The sequence below is a fragment of the Epinephelus moara genome, chromosome 21, assembly GCF_006386435.1.
Source record: "Epinephelus moara isolate mb chromosome 21, YSFRI_EMoa_1.0, whole genome shotgun sequence".
In the NCBI taxonomy this organism is placed as follows: Eukaryota; Metazoa; Chordata; class Actinopteri; order Perciformes; family Serranidae; genus Epinephelus; species Epinephelus moara.
The window spans coordinates 23,755,614-23,780,592 of record NC_065526.1 but is presented as its reverse complement, the minus strand read 5'-3'; the positions used below and the strand labels follow the sequence as shown (position 1 = coordinate 23,780,592).

The 24,979-nt window shown below is 41.0% G+C and overlaps 1 protein-coding gene across 3 annotated transcripts in view; it reads right to left on the bottom strand.

Annotated features, from left to right (window-relative positions):
* Positions 1-11,912, bottom strand: part of LOC126383250 (netrin-G1-like) — an 83,523-nt gene extending 71,611 nt beyond the window's left edge. For 2 of the 3 annotated variants that reach the window (XM_050033752.1, XM_050033754.1), the window contains exons 1-2: positions 11,652-11,912; positions 5,216-5,873 (exon numbers count right to left, since the gene is read on the bottom strand). In XM_050033752.1, coding sequence (XP_049889709.1) covers positions 5,216-5,461 — 246 coding nt within the window. In that variant the 5' untranslated portion in view covers positions 5,462-5,873; positions 11,652-11,912. Of the gene's footprint in view, positions 1-5,215; positions 5,874-10,248; positions 10,730-11,651 lie in introns of those variants that run through there. The other variant, XM_050033753.1, reaches the window with a different exon arrangement.
* Positions 11,913-24,979: the final 13,067 nt, after the last annotated feature.

The following is a 24,979-nucleotide window of genomic DNA, read 5'->3' as shown; positions in this document are numbered from 1 at the left end:
CTCTCAACTTGTTTCTCCAAGATTTTCTCTGCCATATTTCAAACCACCAAACCACTGGGTGAAAAGTTCTCTAATCAGCGGGGTACTAATCCAAACACTACTCCAGCATGCCAGTTGCAGTTGGAAATGCTTGACAGGGTGGTCTGTTTAACAAAACAGAATGTATTTACCCAGCAGATTCAGATTGTGAAAATTTTAAGACGCTGTGGCAGCCATCTGCCAAACGCTTATTTATGTTTTGTGGAATAAACACGTCCATGCCCATTACTTGGCAACTACAAATGATTTGGTTTAACTGTGAATTGCATGAAAATTAAACCTCCCCTCTCAATGAAGTCGATGTAATGGCCTGCCACTTTTGTGAATTGCAATTAAATCCCCCAAAGTCAACCTGATTTGGACTTAAGAGCGGGAGAAAAGTGCTGTAATTAAAAACGCTCTCATGTCCCTTAACCATATCGAAAAATATTATGAGAGGTTTTAGATGCAGATGAGGTTCAGCAGGAGTTCTCCTGCATTAAAGGCTATTGTTCGATAGGGCCCATGCGGTGCAGTAGTGTAATAATTGTCTCGCCAAACGATTCAAATTGGTCTGATTGGATAATTTGTATTAATCTGTAAAAATGTTCCCATTATTTAGAACAGAATACATAACTAAGAAGCATTAAACAAAATTAGAAATGTAATGGCAATCAATCCAAACTTCCTCCTCGGTTACAGCGTGTGTATTTCAACATTTTATCTTGCACACTGCCTCTTAGTTGAAAAAGACCTTAAACCGGTGTTGAATGATAGTGAGTGACAGTGCCACAGTGCACCACAGGAGAACAGCCTTAATACCAAAACATTTTGAAGAACCCCTGAAGGTCTGCAGCTAAAAATAAAAACAGGGCTAACTCCCTGATGCAGAACACCTGTCCTAGACACTGTTTATCCTGGACTCCCTTTATTACTTGTCCTTAACATTCAAGAGAAAACAGGCTTGGTATTAGAACTAAACACCAAAAGGGTATCTTTCATCCAAAAAGTAAACAACCTCAAACCTTAAGTTATAAAAGATCCACTCTTGAATGATTTATGTCCTTTTCATGAGCAAAGACTCCGTCATAACTATAATCAGCAGAGCTTAGTTTGGACAAAAAACATCCTTGAGCGACGGAGATGGGAATCATAAGCATAAGACGGAGGGAAGGGAGGAGGGGGGAGGGCGAGCCATCCAGGATTCTTTGACCATCCGCTATGAGGGAAACCAACTCCTGGGGAAAGTGATTAGACTAGGCTCACTGCAGGCAACTTGGTGATTGGCTAAAAGAGCTCATTTGCATGCTGCTCTCATCTTCAACAAACTCTCAGGAAGCACCGGTGGATAAGGTCAGCGGTGTCAGTCTGCCTGTGTGCCAGCCCAGAATGTAAACAGATCAAACGCACAACAGCCGTTTAAGCGAGTGCAGGAGGAGCCTGTGTTCTTGATCATCTGGACAATGATGACCTCAAACTCATGTCAGAGGTGATCCTGGCATCCTGACAGCCAGATGTAGGGATGTCTGAACAGTCGCAGAACCCCTCTAGTAAAGTCAAGGTATAGCTTGGATGAACACACTTCAGGGTATGGAAATTGCAAATGTGATATTCTATCAATAAGGTGAAGAGGATCGCTGATGTCCTGTTGTGGCAGGTCAATAATCTGTCTTCTTTGACCTGCAGTGAATACATCAATGTCTAAGAGCACAAATTCTGCATCTATTTAAAGTTTTTTTTCTTTTACTTTAAAATCGAAATAGACAAGTTTTTTGCTTTAACTTATCATTATGAAGTTAATGTTTATTGCACGATGTGATGGCTATAAAACAATGACACCATCACTTTTAGACTGATTCCCTATAAGCCTTGCTTTTACTAGCCAACTGGTGATCCTGTGCCCAGACCTTTGAATCTGCTCACTCCACTGAGTTCATATTAAAGTATTCATCTGGGTTAGGGTTAGAGCTACCACTGGGTATGACTTCCCAAGAAAATGAAGGCTCGATTTACGGCACAAAGGAAGTGCGTCAACCATTGTGCAACCAAAACCAGAAGAGGATAGCGCTTCTGTTTACCCTGGTAACTATCGGTCTATCCCCAGCTACCAAAGTTTATCGGTCCAAGTTCTTTGCAGCTACTATCACCAATAGAAATGGCTGACGGTGGATCGGCAAAAGTAACGGTGAAAATTCTACCTGGCAAAAGAAAAAAAAGTCCCTTTGCTAGGCTCTGAGGGAAATGGAAAGCAATTTGGTTGTCTCTGTGACAGTGGCACCAACAATAATACCGCATGGAAACATTAGGAGTGGAATCGCTTTATATGGTGATTAAACTGCTTCTACTTGTATTTGGAAATGGGCTTTTTCTGTTGACCATTAAACTATATGATGATTGCATTTTTTTCTTAAGGCTTTGCAAGTCAAGAAGGTGAAAGAATTTTGGTACAGTATAATCTTTTAATGAAAAGAATAATTACCAAGTTTAAGAATCTACAGTATAGCCATCAAGTGACTCATCAAGGCCGAATTTGGGCACAGCGTGGCTGTGAGCTAAATGCTAAGGTCACACAATGAAAATGCTGACATCTGATTCCAGTTCCGGACCGCTCTGACTCCCCACCGCATCAGTAAATCTTGCGTTGCTACCGTTACACAGGTTAGACCCAGCGCTGCTGCTGGCCACAAGCCCTCGGTGAAAATTAGAAATTTGGGTTGTGTCTGCCTGGGTGGGCTGCTGAAGTAGAGCCTATGTGCTGAGGCTGAGCCCCAGACAACCCTGGTCTGGATTAATTTAACCCCTGATTGTGTGTGTCCACGAGCTTGCACTTAAAACTTATTATTTTATGCTGCTATGGCATTCCTAATCAAGATATGTCGCTTAGAATTACAGATGGATATTTTAGAGGAAAATTAAAAGGATCACCAAAGCCAGTGGGATTTATCATCTGGGAACCATGAATATCTGTACAAAATTTTGTCACAATCTGTCTTGCAGATTTAATATATGTCACTGGATATAGTTAGTGAATATGTCTACCCTTCTAATGGCCCTAGACGAAAAGCAGTAGAGCAGTAGAAAGTCAGTAGAAATCTGGGGAACACTAATATCTTTACAAAATCTTATGGCTAATAGTTGTTGAGGTATTTCAGTCTGGACCAAACTGATGGACTGACTGATGACCATATATGAAGGACATCCCTAAAGCCAGGCTGCTAAAAATGTCCAAATTTGTTTGTAGTCTTGTCTAGATGGAAACAAAACCTCCGGCACAAGACGCTCACTTGTCCCAAAGCACCTAACTGTGTGTGTTGAGTCAGCTCTTCATGCATGCAACCACATCATTCTCAAATGTCAAAAAGAACAGATTAATTGTTGGGAAGCATTCTGCTCTGTCGTTACCATTGTCCAACAATTTCAAATTCAACAAATGTCAAGCAAATTACTCAATTATCTAATTGTATCTTACCACACAGAGGAATAACAACAATGAGTAAGCAAGCATATTTCAATAAGAAGTGACCATTCTTCTCCAACAGCTGACCTACAATCACCTAATATGTGTTTACTTACATATTACTGGTAAGTAAACACATAATTATATAAATGACATTAATTTATTCTATTTAAGAAAGAAATGTCATGTTATTTAAGAACATTAATTAACATTAGCACACGGGTCAATCATGTAAATGCACCAGAGTTAACCATACAGGTTAATTTCCATCATCATCCCCTGGCAGGTTGATGGCATAAAGTCAGTTTTTGTAACAAATTGTGGAAAAAACCATGCAGTGTACTGGTTATAAAAATAGATCTCAAAAGAAATGAAAAGGGAAACACAAAGTTGTGACAAAGCATCTTTAACTACCAGCAGTTACTGTGGTGAGACGATGTATCAGTCCAACCCTTGTGACTCTCTTTGCCTCTATGTTGCTCCCCCCTGTGTTATGTTAATGCTGCGTCTTCAGGATAGTCAGGACTGATAAAGGTTTCACTGTTGGTTTTGATATAAAGCTTCACAGAACGTCACACACGACTGGCGACCGGCTCCTTTTTCATCCTGCAGTGGCATTAAATGTCTCAATGCCATCTGGAGCTGCGAGAGTAGAAACTCTCCCTTTAAAGATGCCCATTTTAATTGGTAAATATTTACTTGCAGGAGCTCTCGGCGGGCACACACACGACTTCTAATGAAGCACTTTAAAGCCTATGGGCTCTTGCTGCTTACTTTGAGTGTGATTCTAAACAAATGCAACCTGGGGTTGAACTGTTGATAACGGTTGATAAGGGCCGATGAAACACAACGCTAAACACTGTGGCGAGCATGCAGTGCATAATAACTGCTCCGGTACAATTACCGTGTCACTGTTAACGCTGTGCTTCCCTCTATGTGTGTTTGTGTTGGTGTGTGTGGTTTGTGCAGTCATGTGTACAAGTGTATGCGTGTCTGTGAGTGCTGGGGCTGGTTGGCAAAATCCAATATTACAATATTTTTGACCCAGTATCTTTATATATATATATATATATATCTATATATATATATATATATATGTAGATGCTGTGTATTTATAAAAATGAAACATTTTGCGACAGAAATCTATCAGGGGAATACAAAGAGATTGCAAAATTAGGTTTTTTCTCCAATTTATAAAACTGTCCCTTATGTGGCTCCATAGAATTTAAAAGATATGCAAATGTGTGTAAAGAAATTTGTGACACAGATGAACGTCCGCATTGTCAGAAAAAAATACACTCAACTAAACCAGACAGATGAGCTCAGATTTTTTTTTTAATGACCTGTTGCTTGTATGTAAGGTGCATGTACATCTCCATGTGTGACTGTGCCTGTCTGTGAGTCTGTAGATGCCTGTATGTCCTTGTGCAGCACTTGCTTAGGTGTGTATGAGCTGATGTGCTCCTGTGTATCTTTACACCTGCTTCTCCAAGGTTTGTGCTTATATTGACGCGTTTGCATCCATTGTGTGTGTGTGTGTGTCTAGTTTGTGACTGTGCCGCTGCGTGTTAGCACTTGTATCCTAATGTGCACGCCGGGCCTGTGTGCACATTAATCTCTGCTGCAGCGGCAGCACGTTGCCTTGTATGCACTGCTCTCTATCCCTGACCCAGTATGCTGTGTGATCCTGCCTACAGCCTCATTTGTCTCCATCAGGGGACAGGCGAGGTTACGACTCACCAAAGCGCAGTACGTTTCTGGCGGATCTCCACACGTGATATTTGGGGGGTCGAGGGCCACTCGCAGGTACTTTGTCATGTCGGTGGCTTCTGGCTGACAGGCCATGTAGTCCCACGCCAGGCCCTCCTCTGTATAGATCTGGGACTTGCACACGTCATAGTGTCCCCAGGCCGCCGGGTAATGTTGCATGGCATGTGCCACGCTGGTGCACACAGCTTGCAGAGTGAACAATACGGGCCAAAGCATCGCTGATCTTGATTTGTATGGTCTCTGTGGAACTTCTTTTTGTCTTTACAGCTGCTGCTTCGTCACAGAAATGACAATATCGCCGAGAGTTTTCTAAATTAACTGCAGCTTTGAACGGTGCAATGGTGCATCTGGGAACTGTGGCAGCATGTTGCTACTTTTGTGTGAGCAGCTTCAGGCAACGATTAGCCCCCATTCAGTTATTTTGTCTTTGATTGCTGCCACTTCTGCCTGGCTGATGAGGTGTGTCAACAAGGGAGCTTCTTCTTCACGAGTGTTGGGCGTTGATGAGAGGGTCAACCAACGGTCAGATGTGATGTGCAGAGAGGAGTGACACTCCTCATAAGTCAGTGGTTGTCAGATGTCTTAGCTCGATCTCCTGTCAGTTGCGGATTTTGCAGCAGACAGCATCCTAAAGGACAGGAAAAAAAGACAGTTTGGTGAATTAAACAGGTCACATGAAACATTTGAAATACTGTTTTAAAATATTAACAGAGATCCAGCATGGTTTGAGGGCACTGAGGTGGATAAGTGGTGCGTCACACTACCTACTACCACTCACACACACATACATAATGTATACAAAATACAGGGCTCCGCTGTTTATGTGTATCCCTCAATAATAACCCTGCCAAAATCACTGTATACAATTCAAATGGAGCTTGTTCTGCAAAGCCTAATCTCCATTTGATTTTCATACAAAAAGGCTTATTTCCATGTGTCAAGTCACTGCATTTAAGTTATTGCTTTTTCCCATTCTCTTGCTCCTTTATAGCCGAATGTGGAGTTGCGTTTGTCCCAGTGCCTTCAGAGGCATTTGGGAAATATTAAAGTAAAATTGGGAGACAGAAATGGTCTATTTGAGGGATTGTGCATTTCTCGGAGCTATCACAAGCCATCAGTCAGATGGCCTAAGTCATCAGGTAATGGTGCCTGGCAGCAGTCAGTGGAGACCCACACCATCTCAATGTCTCAGGTACAGTGTGTGTGCGGTAGCGGGGAAAATAAAATTGAGCAGCTATATACAGCTGCCTGCAACAGAGTAATGACACTGTAAATAGGAGTTAAGTTACTGTTGACTGTCAATGTGCTCAGACGGCCTGAGGTTTTGCCATAGTGAAAAAGAAGTCTTATGTGCCCGCGAGTGGCTGTTCAGAAAAATGTACTTACATTTCAATTCAACCTTTGCCAGCTTAGGGCACAATTCTCACCAAGCATGTACAGTTATCCGCTTTAAAAGCCCATTACAAGTTTGCAGTGTCACATCACATTTATTCTAACGCATATTCAGACTTTAAAAAATGCCTGGCACAATCAGCTGGTACGTGCAGTTGAACCAGGAACTTTCCGGTCAGCAGCTTTACCCTCTACCCTTCAGGCTACAGCTTTGACTGACAGTCACTGCGGAAATGAAAAAGTTTCAGGTAAAATGGGGTTTGAAGCATGTTGAGAGTCTTTAATGTTCAGAGGAAAAGAGCTACTTGTGGATTTGTGTCAAGAGATTACGTCTTTTATCAGAGATTATCGAGTCAGATCATATTAATTAATAGATAGATTTCAATAGAAAGGTTTATCGTGTGAAAGGAGAAAGATTCAGATCAGATGTGGGAAACACAAACTCATCTTAATGAGTCGCTGTGGCTCACACATGCAGGCTGGTGTGGCTCACACATGCAGGCTGGTTTTCATTGCTCCCTGCTGACATATGGAGGCATTAGAATTCAGTATTTTAACTCGGCCATCTTGGCTGAATGGAAAATTGTGCCAATTTCAATAGGTTTTGACCACATCTAAGGCAATTACAGCTTTCCTCTTCCAACCTAATGCCCCTTTTACAAAATGACTACAGGCTTGAATACATTCCAACTGTAATGACAGATGTTCATCTGAGCCAGTAAAAATTATCTGCACTGCCATTCAGCCTCGGCAGACCCTTCAAAGTGAGCCATGTCAGGAGGTATGGATGGCAGGCTTCGTTCGACAGACCTCTGGTGGGAGAGGGGGAAGAACCCGGTGGGAATAAAAAACGTACAGGGAAAGAATTTTGGCTCTTTAAATGTGTTCATGTCAATCAACCAGACTCCTAAGAAGAGGCAAATTACAAATTTGATAACACGGCTGGAGCTTTGAGTGATGAATAAGCCATTTCTTTCTGCGTGTATCAAATTTCATAAATATAAATGTCAGTCCCGTATCAGAGATGCGTCACGGGGTGGACCACTCCCAACTCACATGGCCACACACACGTGCATTCACACACACATAGATACACCCCCCCCCCCCCCTTGGTAACGCTGAGGTTGACTTTCATTATAAAGACAGTTAAATTAGGTACCAGCTGCGGGGTCGTGGAGGTCGCCTATCTTATTTTTATTTAATAGGGAACATTCAAAGCTAATAAGCGACAGCAAATGGAGCTAGCCATGGGAATATTGGATTTAATTCATAGACACTTGGAGTAATAAAATCTATACAGATGAAAGGAAGGTGTCAGGATGCTCAGTGGACCTCCATGGACAGGTACCATTCAACATCAGAGTGCTGCGTAGGTGACAGGAAGGGGGGGAAACAGCGCACAATGTCTTCATTATCCTCAGTAGACAATTTCTGCATACAGTAAGTGTTCTGACACCATTTAGAAAGCTAATTCATCTCCTACCAAGAAAAAAATCAAAGAAACGACATCAAAATCTTGACTTAAAATCACACAGAGAATCTACGAACGCGTTATCCACAGCAAAATTAGAACCTTCTTCTCTTGTTGCTCCGACCCCTGCGTCTATACCTCACACCCAATTGCAGTCAGAACACAAGGAGAAACTCAGGAATGTCATAATTTCACCGAGAAAAATATGAGGTCAGATTCTATATTAAAAGTCATCAATATTTGAGCAGCTCTCCGTATGCAGGGAGAGAGGGAGAGAGCTTAGAGCTTAGGGTGACCACCCCCCCCAACCCTCCCAACCCCCCCCTACCTCTCTCTGTCGCTTTTCCTTCACTTGTTTTTGAAGCCTCTGAAACACCCCCTTGTGTCCGCTTGCATTCCATCCCCTGGGCAGCTCAAGCATGGCAGAGTGTTTTAAAAGTCAGCAGGCAGCCGTGCCCCGTGGCTTATATTGGTTACAAACTCCCAGCAAGACTCTTAAAAACCATGGCGGATGTATTCCATTCATTTTATAGTAATCCCGCTAAAGTGTGGCTTTGCTCTCTGTCTCAGTGTGGCTTTCTGATCGCCTCTTGGCTCCCATACAGGGCAAAGTGAAAGGGGGGAGCTGTCCACGGTGCTGAAATACAGGATTTCAAATCTGCTCCTATAAGGGAAACTCTGACATCAGTGATTTCAAGATGACACTTATATTGATGGTAGAATGAAAACAAAAAAAGAAAAGCCTCTGACAGCCAGAAACTGATGCCCCCTCTGCGGTTTATCCTGCAACAATTGCTATTTTGTTGTCTTGCCTTTCTATACCGAGCACCTGGTCAGGATTTTGGATGTGCACATATACAATGCCGCCTCGTTGTGTTTATTGATTTTGCTGACTTCCAACCAATAACTTCTGATCCATGGCCAGTTTGAGCAGACTGATGCTTTGTGGCTGGCTGATGAGTGCAACAATAAACGGGTTAATGCTTCCAGCGTTTCCCGAGCCAAGAACCAACCCTTCCATATGAGTCACAGTGGGATCGACTGGCAAGCAGAAGCATGTCTGTACTGGCACGTATTTGTCTTATTATTGTCTTCCACTCCTTCGTTCCCTCTCTCTGGGTATCTCATTCAAGTCCCTCAGTCCAGCTCTTCCTCTCTTCAAACCCTTCTCCATTGCTTTGTCTCTCAACAGCACCCTGGCTGCACTGGATCCATAAACACATAAAGCATTACAATTAATGTCCGAGGGCTGCACCTTTAGCCTCTGCAATTGGAGTCACTTTTTATTTACAAGTACTGGCTGTGCTTTCCTACAAAGAGCTTTTACCCTGAGAGGATGTGGTTGATGTGGAGACAATGTGAGGGGTCCCTCAGTGTGGAGCCCAGCCAGAGAGCCAGGCTGCCTGCACCACTGCCACACATGAAATCTGATGCCATACATTATTCACAGTTCTTCTCCTGGAGCACTAACATGCAAAACTGTAGAATGTGTTGCAAACGTTTTAATATCCAGGACATGTAACAGTCATGCAATTAGAGACACAGGACAGAGACCAAGACAAAAGTCTCATCATTTCTGAATTTGTTTGCTCATATACCTGATTTAAATAAAAATGCAAAGAAAGCAACCATTTATGACAACTTAAGACATCCAACAGAGGCTGAGCTCAGTGTGTTCTGGGTCAGATTTTGCGCAGAGGCGAGGCACACCTAGATCTGACTTTACTGACCTGCTGCGCAACAGGTTAAAGTCACATTACTTCATTTATTAACCCACTTAGGATAATGGGGATACATTAAGAATGACAGCAGCTTTGTATAAAGTGAATACGATGCATATTTACATTTATAAGCCCTCATCTTGCAAAACAAAGAAACCCTCCTCAAGACAGTGAAACTTCTTGGAGAGGACAATAGCAAAAAGATGTGGTACGTTTTAATTCTGTTTCAGAGGAGCCGCTCATTCCTTATTCATTTAACCCACTTCAAACCTGATTACAGTTCACGTTCCGCCCATGAAACAGCCCACTGTAATTACCCTATTATCGCCCATTTAGTCACGATTGTCATCATCATACAAGTGACGGTATGCAAAAAGCAAAGTGAACAGTCTGAATGCTGAAAACACAACAATACTCACATTTAAAAATGCGCTCCTGGGACGAGCTGCTCATTCAACAAGTTATTAGCCAAGAGTAGTTGCAGAAAGATTTTCATGCGCCTTTGACTGAATCTTCTCTTTGTGATTTATTCAGATTTCACCTGACGGATCAATAAAAGCAATGTATGCGCAGAAAGCGCGCATTCACGCGAAGAGAACAGCGTTTTCTCAACTTTTCTTTAAACTTTTGCGTCTCACTGAAGCAGCCTTATCTTCCGAATAACACTCCGGGACTTGCTCACATTTAGACCTTTTCTTTCGCGCTTACAAACGCGACTGCTGGTGTCCACACAGGCTGTTTGGCTTTACGTAGCGCTGCTCTTGGCGCAGCGTTCATCGGAATGGCGCACGAGAAAATACTCAAAGTCGCCGTCAAAGGGGGGTTCACAGCGGTCGCAAATTCATTTAAAGTCCATCAGCGCGTATTGAAACACATCCCGATGGAGAGCAACTCTTGGAGTCGTTTGGGTAGATTTCTCAGCCCAGCCGAGTTGTGGACGGGGAGAGGAGGGGAGAGATAAGCAATCTTCCTCAAATGGAGCCACTATGTCCAGTTACATACGAGCGCTCCGCCGGGTCCTAAAGATAATACTGACTTGCTTGTAAATCTCAACTTCAAACCTTTTGTTTTACGCGGCTGTTGAAATTGAGCAATTGCGCAAAAATACCCAGCCGTCATTTATTCTCTGTATCTTAGTTGTTTTTTTTTGCCACAGAGGGTGATTTTGTGTCTAAAATGCAACTCGTGTTTAGAATCTAACAAAGCAGCTGACTTTGTCTTGTGATGCTTTTGAAAATGCTTATCCATACGAAGGAAATCATCTTAAACACTTTGCATGATACGAATTGATCAGTAAGCAGAGACACATCTGCAGTGGCACCAAAGTGGAGTGTTCTATTTAAAGTTGCTCGATAATCACTCAGCAATGGGCTGCATCGCTTTTTACAGCAGCGTCCAACTCTTGCAGCCCAAACAGCTGCATGCCCAGACGCACTGATGTCATTTGGAAAGCACAACAGTTACAATCATATCGACTACAGCATACAGTAATTATGATCAGCACCTGTAATAAGGCGTATCACGCAAGTGTTACCTTACTGACCATTGAGTTTTTATCATCACATTACAGGAGCCACTTACATGACAAGGAATGCATGTGGAGAGTAAATCCAGCGAAACTTAACGGAGGCGAGTCCTCAGGACAGAAATTCAAAGTACGGCACAATTAGGATGCAGAATAACTCGCAGAGGAAATTAAAAACTATATCTGACAATGCATTATTTGGTTGTTTGCCTTTAAGCTTATTACAGCCCGCAGGTCACAGACACAGAAACCAGAACGGCACCGATGCTTTCGGAAAACAAAAAACACAGATCTTACCTTCCATCTGAGAATGTGTGAGGCTGGAGCTGCGCTGGCACAGAAAAAAAAGAAAAGACAAAACTGGAAAAACTCCTCTGGTCGGAGTTGTTGGTGTAATTATTCAGCGAATTTTGAAGGCAGAGCTGAAAGAATAACTACACTTAGGTGCGTCTACCGGGCTCCCTTGGCGAGGAGTCATAGATGTCACCCTCTCCACTACAGGGTGCCAAGCAGCACGGCAAACAACCGCGGTGACAGGTCGCTTTGAACACGCATTTTAATTGTGGTGTAATGCCAACTGGTGGAGATTGCACGATAAGAACAACCGCGCCCATCTGAAGGTCACCACAGTAATTGAGTGGACCGTATCCCATGTCGGTGCTATAAAGCCTGCAAACCACTGAGTTGTAGAATCAGTAACTCAAGCACTTATATTCTCCAGTCATGATTTTAGAGCTGTGTTAAATAACTGTGTTTCTTCACAGACACAGCAAACCAGGGCTGTTTTTTTCCTGTTTGTAAATCATTTAAGAAGAATAAGTGGAAACTGTGCAGGAAAGCTTTTCAGTTTTTTCTCATTATGCTGTTATTTTAATGTAATTCACTGGGATGTTCAGCACCCTGGACAGCTCCTGCACCCTATAGGCAACTTCCCAACATGCTGGAGTGGGTTTTCAGCGAAGAAAGTAAAATATGATTAATTAAAATTACGCTTTAAAGCACTTTGTAAGAGTCCTTTAGTAAAGTAGTTCGTGATGAATACAGTTTATTATAGCAAAAACTCATTTGGGGCTCCCAGTGGGCTCCATCCTTCCCAACATCCTCCCTTATGTTCTCATATTTAGTCATTCTTCTTTCCTCCCCTCCTTACATCCATTCATCCATTATATTTCAAAATGTAAGAATAAGCCCACCGGAATGAACCACTGCATTTTCAAGGGGTCCGTTTGACCTTTGTCTCTTTCATTCCTTGCAGAAATCAGAATACGCAAGTCTAATTTCCAACCCTCTTTTCCTCACTCTTCATCACTCCCCTTTTGCAGGATGTACGCTAAGCAGCTAAGTGTTTAAATGCCCCCAAACAGAACCACAGCCCATATTGATTTCTTGCAAATTAATATGCAACGAAAGAGCTGTAATCCCATTAAAAAGTGACAATGCCATTTCTGTTCTGATAAAGGCAGATTTTGGTCAGGACCGGAGCTGAATGACAACAAGTCTCTCATCCCCACTGAGGTAAAGTGGCTCACATTGTATCAGAGGGTTCAGCCTTTGCTTGGAGCGACTGCTGCTCTTGACATTTCCATTAAATCATTCCTCCTGGAAATATTACCATGCCGCCCTGACAGTCACATACATGACTGTGCTCAGTCATTTTGATCATGAGCAGTGTAGATAGACAGATAACAGATAGATAGATAGATAGATAGATAGATAGATAGATACATCGATACATCGATATATAAATACATAGATAGATAGATACATAGATGGATACATAGATGGATACATCGATATAGAGATACAAAGATAGATAGACTATTATACTATGAAGATAATACTACAAGACACAGAGCCTACAGCAGCCATGACAGTGACAATGTTAACATGTTGAGATTTAGTTCAGTCTGTGAGCATACTGATATTTGCTAATTAGCATGAAACACAATCTGAGGCTGATAGGAGTGTCATATTTTTGTAGTTATTTAATTAGAGGATAATCAGTTGAGTAAAGCTTACTCTATTCCAAATTTCATGATGATCCATTCAACAGTTTTTGATCATTTCACTCAAAACAACATATTTTACCAGTACTGTAACACTTCAGTTAATAACCTGGGCTATTATTTGCATAAATCACTGAAATCAACGTGTCTATATCTGGGACAGGTGTCTATACAGGACAAGCCTTTAATTCCTTTCACACAAAAATGTTGCTCAGCAAAGATGATTTTGTAATGAATCATTCATTTGATCTACTGTAGCTCCCAAAGACAGCGCATCAGAGGGAAAAAGTGTACGGCACACAAGGATTACAGCACCTTATTTGCGCTACGGTATAGGTACAACACCACTTTATCTTGTTTCAACAATACTCCCAACCTGGATTAATTTTCATGAAAAACCCTTTTGATGAAATTCTGTAATAGTCTGGGCAATAGTGCATCTGTGTAGCATGTCTAACCATTTGGTGTTGCACAGGGAAGCTGTCTTGGTCTCCTGCAATTTTCCTTATATATGCCTCCATTAGCTTATATCATTAACAAGCGCAATACATTTTCCATAGCTATGCAGATGACACTCAATAATACATTTCTATTAAGAAAACTAACCCAAATGGTCTATCACCTCTGACCACCTGCTTGGCCTCTATAAAACAATGGATATATGACAAAAACTTAATGAGGATAAAACAGAGATTTGGCTGCTTGGACCTAAATGCAAGAGGGAGACACTTTTTAATAGACTTGGGAACTGGCTTACCCGACCAAATCAGAAGTCAAAAGTCTTGGTGTCGTTTTAGAATCCCATATTTGCAAAGTGACCAAGACACTATTCCGCCACCTGAGTCACGTTGCCAAAGTAAGTCTGTGTGTCCACATAGAGCTTTCCTTCAGTAGAAAAGCAGTGGCAGGGTGCGGGGGAACACTTCATCCCAGCACTTCATACTTTCTGTGACAACAATAACTTTAACTTTATTAACATTAGCTAGCTAACGTAACACTACATCATCAGAGGTCTGACTGCTTGTTAACAACACACTTAGTATGTGACAGTGATGAATGCACAACACTCACAGCAACATTTCAGTGTCCAATCAATCTGCTCTCACACTTTTCTGTCTTTGTTGTGATAGTTTCTGGCTGACATATCATGCAGTAGCTAGGACCAGCAGTGACGTCACCGGCGCTTTTCTGAAAAGTTTAGAGATGTTCAACTAGAAGTGCTTGGAGTAACCGTGTACAGCCACTTAAGTTCTTTTCTCTTTGGGAATGATTGAAAAAAGATACTGGTGCCCAGAAAAGAAACACTATGTGGACACATGCCCTAAGACTGTTGGACTATTGTAATGCCCTCTTCACTGGTCTATCAAATAAGTTATGATAACTCCAGCTAGTTCATAACTCTGCTGCAAGACTTTTAACAAAGAATGTGAAAAGAGAGCACCCTGCACAGACTCCCCACTTCTTTTAGAATTCATTTTAAGGCCCTTTTACTCACATACAAAGTTCTTAATGGTGTAACACCTTCGTACAATTCCGATTTTTTTTTTATCTCCTTATCAACCTACAAAAGTCTTTAGGTCCTCTGTTGCTGGTATTTTAACTGTTCCTAAAGTAGCCCACAAAACGAGTGGGACAACTGCTTTCAGCTACTACGCCCCGAGACTATAGAGCACCATGCCCAGGTACATTGGACGAGCAAGCTCTTTTGACATCCTTAAATATCAGCTGAAAACCAACCTATTTAGTCAGGCTTTTAGATAATGTTGCTGTTGTTGTTTTTTATCTTTTGTCTACATCTGTTTTCACTACTTTAATTTCTCTGCTTTTCTCATTGGATCTTTTGTGTGTTTGTGGATTTTGTGTTTTAATGCCTTAAGGCCCAAACATACTCGGGCGGAACGTACGCGGAGCGGACTCCGCGGAGGTCCACCCGGACTATAAGTGGACGTCCGCAAGCCCTGTGCGCGCAAAGCTCAGATTTTAAGACCGCGCGCACCAGTGTCACACAAAAGACTGCTTGGCATGTATTTTTCACATCGAATGTAGTGTTTCAGGAAACTTTTTTTTACAGGAAACTACAACACGGAAGTGCGCTCGACTATGGAAGCCCGAATGACTGCGGTTACACTCCTCGCGGAGTCTGCTCCACTTACAATACACCCGAGGCTGTGAGCACCTTTACTGTAAAGCACTTTGAGCTGCATTTTGAATGGTGCTATACAAATATCATCATTATTACTATTTACCTTTTAGCATTTTTTTTTTTAATGCTAGATTTAGCTAGTTAGCAAGCTAGCTTTGTAGGCAGATGGTATTATCACTGCATATGCCCTGTACAGTGCTCTGACTGGCTGATTGTTTCTCCAAACTAGGGACTGCTGTCAATGAATGCAACACCAGACCTGTTTTAATCTAGGGCTGCACAATTAATTGAACATTATTCTTAATTACAGTTTTGGCCACTTACAATTAAATGAACATGTTTGATTGTGATATTAACATTTAAAATAAGTGCTTTGCTCATAGAAAAATCAGCTGCATATCAAACCAGTTTTATTTTATTATTTATAGTGCTGGCCAGAGTGTTTCAAACCATGGTAATTAATGTCCAAATCAGTATTCGAATGCTCTGTTTTCTATATCATTACCCCCAAAATCTCTAAAAGCCCACAAAAAAACCCAATGGTAATCTAACATAATTCATGATACATATATTAATTATCATTTATTCTCAGACAAGAATACTTAAACTTAGCAATAGGCCTAGTTTCATGACTGCAGCAGTTTAACTACCCATGACAGGCTCACAAATACGCTGAAAAAAGTCAAGCATCAGTTTCAAAATTTATAAAGAAGACCCCAATAAGAAAGAAAACTGAGATATCACAAATCTACAACAAGCCTGTAAAATCACCTGAACACTGTAAGTAACAGCTCAGCCATCTTGCACAGTATTACTTTTTTTTTTATTGCAAAGTGGCTTATTGTCACTTTATTTTGGGTGCACTGACTGAAAACTGATGTTTTAAAAAAAGTGTCCTCATCTCTCATTGTCCCCCCTGGAAGCTGCGATTAATCACAAATATTTCTCACTGAAGGTTTGAAGCTTATTAGTCATAGTCATATTAGTATTAGTACTTGTCTTAGTATTAGTATTAAATGTCAACCTCATGGTGTCACTAGAGGAAGTCATCCTATGGTGACCATAAAAGCCTGTACAAAAATTCAAGGCAATCCATCTAACAGTACTTGAGTTATTTTAGTGTGGACCAAAGTGGTGGAAGGACTGACTGACCGACAGAACGCACGCCATGCCGCTAGCTTGGCTAAAAATAAATGTCCAAAGCCCCAGTGTCAAAAACATCCCACATAAGAAATTCAGACAATCACGATGACCTTGCGGGGATTCTATCTTTGCTTTCTCTATTTTGATTCTGTAAACACTACTGTAGTAGAGCAACAACTATCAAACCACAGTTCATTGAATTTCAATGTTTGCAAACTACAGTATAGTTCAGCGTGGTGGGAATAAAACATACTGCAGAAGATGGCTCTCCCCACTCCCCCGCAACCCCCACGGGTCAGAGGCTGCAGGGTCATCTGAATGAATCCACACAGCCGGCTTGAAATCACATCAGAGAGTCAGGAATTCCTCCATAGCTGCCGCACGTTTTCTTTTCTTTTTTCTTTTTTTCTTTTCAGCAGCGTGCTACGGTGCACGAGGAGGATACAGAGGTGGAGTCTGCCCTCTCACCCTCTGCGTGTCCTCTCCCTCGGTGCCACCGAGAGCTCGCACTGACAGAGATGGAGGGTTCGCTGTTTGATTCAGCTCTCGGGGGTCTATTGATAGTTTCAAAGTGGAGTCCACCTGCCACTGCTTTAATCATCCGTGACCCCAGCTGCATGTTGGAAGACCGCAGAGGGGGACGGGATCAGCAGCCCTGTACGTGTGTGTGTGTTTGTGTGTGAGGAGTCGAGAGAAAGAGAAAAAGACGAGGGAGAGACAGATATATAGAGAGGGGATAAAGAAACGTTCATACTTAAAGAGATAAGATGGGGAGAATGAATGAGTCTGTTCAGACACTTTTCAACCCTGTTGTCATGAAGTGTGGGTTGAGATTTTTCTCCGCATGTTGAGAGTTTGAATAACACTGTTTTGATTTCATGCAGCTCTGGGCTTCTTTTTTTTCACATGAAGCATTTCTATCTGGTTTAAATGTATTATAAGTGTATTTAATCAGATTTTTCTCCAGAGGTGGGGCAGAGTGAATCAGCATGCAGGCACAACTTATGGCTGCCAAATTAATTCAATTTATTCCAAAGCCTTTCTTAAGGCCAAGGTTGTAATTATGGCATGCAATTAGAGGGGGTATAAATATTAGATAACTTCCCAATTCCCACTGAAAGTTAACCCAAAAGTTGTTTTTTTTTCAGGTATTGATGATTTACATAAAGATCTCAGAGTGCTCCTGGCTATAATTAAAGCAAAATTCACATACTGCTGACAAACATCACACATCTATTGTAGAGTCTGGGTGAGAAGGTTGTTATAACTATTTACCTTTGCTGATTTCATCACCAGAAACCCACTGATAATTGGAGTGAAACTTCACCTTTAAAGTGACAAGTTGAGCAACCGTGTGCTGGCATATGCCAGTGTAGCTTTTCACCAAGTGAGACATAGTTTTGAATTTGAGTGGGTTGTTACCACACATAAAAGTCTCTGTGTACAAGGGATATGTGACATTTTTCTGGAGAGTATGCCAAAGCCACTGCAGTGCAGCTTAGAACAGGAAGTGATCAGGGTAAGGAAGGAGGTGGGAGAGTCAGGAAACACTCTTTGGAATTAGTTCAAGCACTGCAGTGTGTCCATGTGTGCGTGTGTGTGTGAGTGTGCGTGCATGCATGTGTGTGAAGTGTGTGCTGGGGAGAGTAATGCTGATTTGAGACACTGCATAAATTTTACCCATTAATTTTGTAAACATCCTTATTTACTTCTATGGTAAAATTTAACAGATAAAATTGACTGCAATTACTTCTCTGTCTTTAAATGCTTACCTCTGTTAGTTGTCAAGTTTATTTCATCATTGCAACACAGTTATCATAAACAAATCAAACCATGGTGATGGTGATTGATAGGCTTGTCACATTTCAAATTTGTCCATTGGTTCAAATAGGGCATGATTTTTTTTAATCTATATTGATATCAAGATTATTTATCACAATCATTCATTAATTTTAGGTACATGATATTTGTCTGTTTTGCTTTTACTTTCATGTTGTGCTACAATTCTGGTAATGTACAAATCCTTGCACCAAAATATCTTAAAACATTTCAGCCAAAATGAAATCAACAGAGCCCTGCTCCTCATTTTAACATTGTGTCACATTCCTCCTAATTAGAGATGTCAACGGTTAACTATTGAGAGTATTTTGACCGGTTACACATGTAGGTCTATAGGTTAATTTTGCTACTCTTCAGTTTACTGCACTACGCCCCACCCAGGTCTGGTGTGATCCAGCTGGCGTTAGCAGCGCCGCTCATCCCGCCATTACCGCTACTAACACTGTCTGGAGCCAACAGTGTTGCTGTGGAAACATGGCACCTCTGGTCTCATCATAGTGGGTAAGCAACTAAATTTTGAGCAATAAAACCTCTTTAGCATTGTTAACTATGTTATCACTGTTGTCAGCAAGGCTAGTGATGCTAACATTGTAAACAATGCTGAAAAGGTTTTATGGTTCAAAATGAAGCCCCTTATTCACCTGGACGACCTGGAAACAATGTTTCCGCGGGAACGCATTCCGCCACCTCAGTGGTGTTAATAGCTGTAATCGCAGAATGAGTGGCGCAGCTAGCTAGCTAACGTTAGCTCCCAATGCAACCCAGGGTGGTGCATTAGGATCCCTATTCAATTTTTATTCTTCCTGCAAATATAATTCAATTAATCATATCTCCACATTTTCAACAAAAAAAGTGTAGTCACATGTGTCTTGGGCCGAAAAAATGAATGATTAGTGAAAAGTAAATTCAAATCTTGATCAGGGGAAATTACTGCAAGGTATGAAATCACAAGATCAAATCAGGAGTAAACAAATAATTATTTTCCTAATTTATTCATTCCCATTTAGGGTCAACCACAGATCTTTTCATGGGCCAGCCTTGGGCCGGGCCATCTGTGCCCTTTGACCCCCCTGATGGCGGGCCTTATGGGCATGTTTCCACATATTAACGTGGCTGACCGGCTGTCTGTCAACAAAGCCAACAGAAACTAACATAAAAGCTGAGACATTTACATCACAAAATATTAAGATTTCATCACCTCTTAATGGATAGCACTGCAGCCTAAAGCTCACTGAGTCAAAGGAGAGCTCAACTCAAAGGAGAGGCCTCTTATATTTCACACCTTTTTTTTTTCTTTCTTAAAAAATGAACTGGTTAGTTGCCTATAAATGGGTGTCAGCCTTTCGTAAGTAAGTATGGAAAGTGCTTTGAAAATCAGCCCTAAAGCACACTGAGTCAAAGGATAGCTCAACTCAAAGGAAAGGCCTCTTATCTTTCGCGTCTTTTTTTTTTTCTTAAAAATGAACTTGTTAGTTACCAGTTAATGGGTGTTGGCCCTTTGCATGTAAAATTAACCAAAACTGACATCCCTATCCCTAATGAACAAATCTCTGCATCAAAATAAGAATTGAAATTCAGTGCATCACCTAAAATTAAAATATAAATTAAATAAAATTGTTGGTTATCTTTAAAAAATGCCATCACAGAATGCAACCAAATGACAACAGTGTTAATTGGCCACATATCTTTGTCCAAATATGATTGCATTAGTTATTTCAGTCTGCTGGCTGGATATGGTGACACGCTGCACAGTGTTGCAGTTATAAGTGTCTGAGTTGACGCTGAACAGTGGCAACATTTAAGAAAGATTTCACAGGCTGTCACTGTAGGGTGCCATCGCAACGGCAGCACCCTAAAGATGAGGTTGGTTGTTAGTTTTGGAAGCGCTTGATTTAATATGCTGCTGGTTTGGCTATGAGTAAAAGCAAATGTCCGTACCACAATGAATCATGGTCATTTAATTTGGAGAAAGCCAAAACTGTGATGAAGACAAATATTCAATTAATTGTGCACCCCCAGATTAAGTGTTGCACTTATTGATGACAATCCCTAGTTTGGAGAAACAAATAACCAATTAGACCACTGTACAGGGCATATAAAACAGTAATGCCATCTGCCCACAAAGCTAGCTTACTAACTAGCTAAATCTAGCTAAAGAAAAAAATGCTAAAAGGTAAATAATAACAATAATAATTCCTTCAGTTTCAATAGGGTCCTTTTTGGAGCTTGGGCCCTAAAAAAGCAACACAGATATGGCCGCAAAATTGGTAATAAGTATGAATGGGATTGACACGACTGCACAGAATAACAACCTTTAAATCAGCATATTTCTTTGACTTGATAACATCAAGTTCACTGTGCCTAGCATCCAGCACCACAACTTCCTGCAAGTGACGTTAGAAATATGGATACTTGAATCACTACTGATTGTTTAGGGCAAAACAAAGCAACAAGCTTTTTTTAGATTGTACAGATTGTACAGTAAAACTGCTGCCCTTGCAACTTCAGTGTCTAAAGTTAAGTTTACCTAATCGCCTGCAAAACTTGACCTATTGTCAGGTAGGTGTGTGTCACTATGGCTAATGCAAGTGGCCAAGAGAGGGCTCAGTCACACTCTCCATTAAAAATAATGCTTGCCCAGAAACATGAACAAAAAATCAATACAATTCAGTGTGATTATCAGGCCAGGGCGATTGCTCTGAGACAACAAGGGCGGCTGAACTTCCCCTAAAATTTCATAGAAGAAATGGTCAAATATGCACTATTGAATTTACAATAAAATAAGAATTTACGTTGCATTAAACGTGCGCTAGGATACATTTAACGTCATGACTGTGATGTTCAAACGTCAGCTGTTTATCAACAGTTTTGAAATGCGACCTCCCTGTCATACATTCTCGTGTCAGCACGGTGGACATGGAGCCTCCAAGCATCCCTATGAGAAAGTGCTGAGCAGATTTTTTTAATGCGGCAAAGCCAGACGGTCATTGGATAAATGCGACAAAATCGTCACTTCCAGGGAGGCTCAGCTCCCTGGGACCTAATGGAGCGGTAGGCGGGAGAGGACGCTCGGTGTATGCATGATGATTGGAGGAATTGTCTAAAAGGTTGAACCCCTTTGTGATTGACAGCGCTTTTGAAATACACACCGGCATCGTCGCATTTCGAGCTCAGTCCCATGTGGTTATTTGTGAGTGGACTTCTGACAGAGTGCCGTCCGGAGTTCCTTATTTCCATAACCAATATAGCTCATTTTCACCATTAAACCCATCTGAAAATCTTTGAGGTGTGTTTTGCTCTGGTTCTATGGCATGAATGTGGTTGAAAAACAGCTTAAATTAAATGTTCCTTCTATAAGTTACTGCCTTGCTACAATATGACAAATTTTATGATGTAAATTTAAAGTGAGCTTCCCTTGTTTGAAAGACCAGCAGCCGCCACTGTTATCAGGCTAACACTAGTTACATCGAAGCAATTGTTTCTCAAAACTATGACTACATTACAGATTAAAAGCATCTTACTGCATTTTGTTCCCCTGTCATTAGTGGCATCTCTCTAGATCTTTTTAAAGGATATTATTTAGTAGTGTATCGCTGGACCTTTAAAAGCTTGAGCGGATCTCCTTTTTTGCACCAGACTTGTTTTCAGTTTCTCACTTTACTCTTTTGTGCTGTAAAGCAAACTAGATCTTACCCAGAAATACACATTGTTACATGCAGTGCTGGAAAAGGCTGACAATCTCAGTTAATCTATGTTTTGTTCTACTTGGTTTAGGATAATTACACTAATGTACTACTTATGTGAAAGTGTAAATAAATGTAAAAATGATTCATGCAACAGCTTTGCCAAACAGTGGCAGAAATGTCTGGTTTTCTGTGAAGCCTAAGAGGCATACATCGGTCGCTCTATCAAACAACTCGGTGCTTGAACACTGGCAGCGTTTCCAGTCTCCCATTAGGATGCAGTGACGGTACCTGGACTTGGCTTTGATGCAAAGAAGGCAAAGGAAAACCATCGATAGAACCAAATCCAATTTGAAAACAAAGTCGGAGTAAAATGGAATACTGAGTAAGGTATGCAGTACTGAAACAATTTAAATGACACATTGGTATGCATCATCATACTCTCCTATTACTCTCTAGATAGACAGATAACCAACACTGTACTCTTTGCACTCCTGGAATCTGGATTTGAAAGTCTTGTTGAGTGGGTGGCACATTTCCTTGCCAGGTATAAGAGGCAAGCGGGTGGCACCTGAGCTGCACCAAAACCAGGGCATATAAGCAGCTGGAGCCCGGCATCTCATGCCTTGAGAGAAGCGGGCAACACGCCAACCTCTCTGGGAGCTGTGCTACATTTCACAACATGATGAATGGCACGAGTCATTTTTAACCGTAACAACAAATCAGTTCATCAACAGCCCTCCTTAATATTTGAGTGGAGATAACAAAGCGTTCTTTTAGGATAAAGGCTGAAATTTATACCTTAATGAGGTGATAACTGTGAACTGTTCCCATCTGAGCAAAAGGCCAATTGACACATTTAGATTATTTCCTGCCCTTTTACTTCAATAGACAGATGAGATGATGCTATTGAGTGTTTAACTGAGGTTGTATGTGCTGTGGGTGGCTAATACCTGCCACAGGCTTATTCAAATTGTCACGACAAGATGACTTTGAATAAAAATTGTATTCATAATGGCACAATCAAAGTGTTAATGTGATATAAAACAAGCTCGGAAAAAAAACAACACTGCTGGTTTAGGAGGTGAAAAAGAACATCCCACTAGGTAATAGACTGGAAGAGGCTTTTTTTTTTGTCTTTTGCAGTAAAGCGTTGATTCCGACAGCTCTTAGTTTTGATTCACATGTCTACAAACCCATGTGAGCCTCTTGACATTTATTAGGTACGGCATGCCAAAAAGTCCACATATTCCCTGAGGTTCTTTTGCTTTGTCTTGACAAGGTTTAGACTTTTTATGCGGTGCGGAGGAGAGCTGAGATTTCCTTGCAAGATTTCTCCTGGATTGACATGCTGATAAACACTCTGCAGGCTACAGTACGGTGGATTTGTATTTCAGATTACAAATGTGTAATAGCTGACCACAAGGCAGTGAATATTATATATACTGAGGGGGGGACACATCCCTTCACTATTTACATATGCTCAAAATGTCCCTTTTAAAAAGTTGCAATACTACAACAGACGACCATGCACCGCTGTCCTAAATAATCTTTAATCTCTAATATTACAGTGTACTGCAGTTCTGCGTGTGGTTTGTGCACATGGCATTGCTTTACCCCAGCAGACACCGTTGCTTGACTGCTGTGAGGAGGTACAATCATTGTAAAACACTGTAGTGTCTCTATGTCATTACTTTCAAATGTCCTAAAAAGTGGAAAGCTAGAATGTGTTATTTATGTGTTATGTAAGCCAGTGGTTCCCAACTGGTGGGTTGCGGTCCATTCTGAATAGACTGCAGGTGACTCTCGAACATGTCAAGTTTGTTAAAAACACACTTTATTTTGAAGTACAGTCAATTTTCGGCACAGAGCATTTCTTTTGAAGGTGTGTGATGACGTTCTATAGTGTCATTAAGCCGCTTGTTAGCAACTTCCTTTTTCTAAGACACCTAAAAGCTTTAGAATTCACAAGTGTTAACCACAGGCCTTATTTCAGGCATGGGCAAGGGAGCCTGGAGTGGTAAAATGCTAACACATTTCTAGGTTTTAGGACTCATTCCTGCACCACTCTATGTCACTGTTAACTGTGATAGTTTTTGTAAAGTGTTAAGAAAATAATAATTTCATGTATAGTTATCTTCTCACATTGTTTTCAGAGCTTTAGCTAGCTAGTGTATTAGCTAGCAAAACGGCCAATACATTCTGAGCATATTCGATTTGCAGGCTTTATGTAAAGTCAGGATCCATTAATGTACCCATCAGTTGTTGATGGGAAACTTATTGTCACACTGTAGCGGACAATAATAAGACTTCACTTCAGTCAGTATGCATGAAAAGGTAAGTACGTCAATTTCCGCTGCAACTGTAGGAAATAAATAATATTTTGCTAAAAAGTATTAGTAATTGCATTGAGAAGAATTTTATTTTGTATTTATTTATTTATTTATTTAATGTTTGTGGAAATGGGCTGATTTTCGAGTGCTAATCTGTTAGCCGTCATAAATATTAGCTACCTGCAGTTAGTTAGCCACACATTTGCCAGGTGACCAACAATGGTGCTCATGGGCGTATACAAGAAACGTTAATGTCTTTATTACATTATATTTATCAGATAGTCCACATGAGGTAAAATGTCAGTCATTTATGTTGTGCTGCATTTGTAATTTATGTTGAAAGCTGTAGGATGCATTATTGCATATTTGTGTAGTAGACTGTATAACTGTCCCTGCTTTTTATAAATAATAACATAACATAACATTACAAAATATACTTATTGATGAGTCATTACAACAGGATTAAGCCATAAAATTT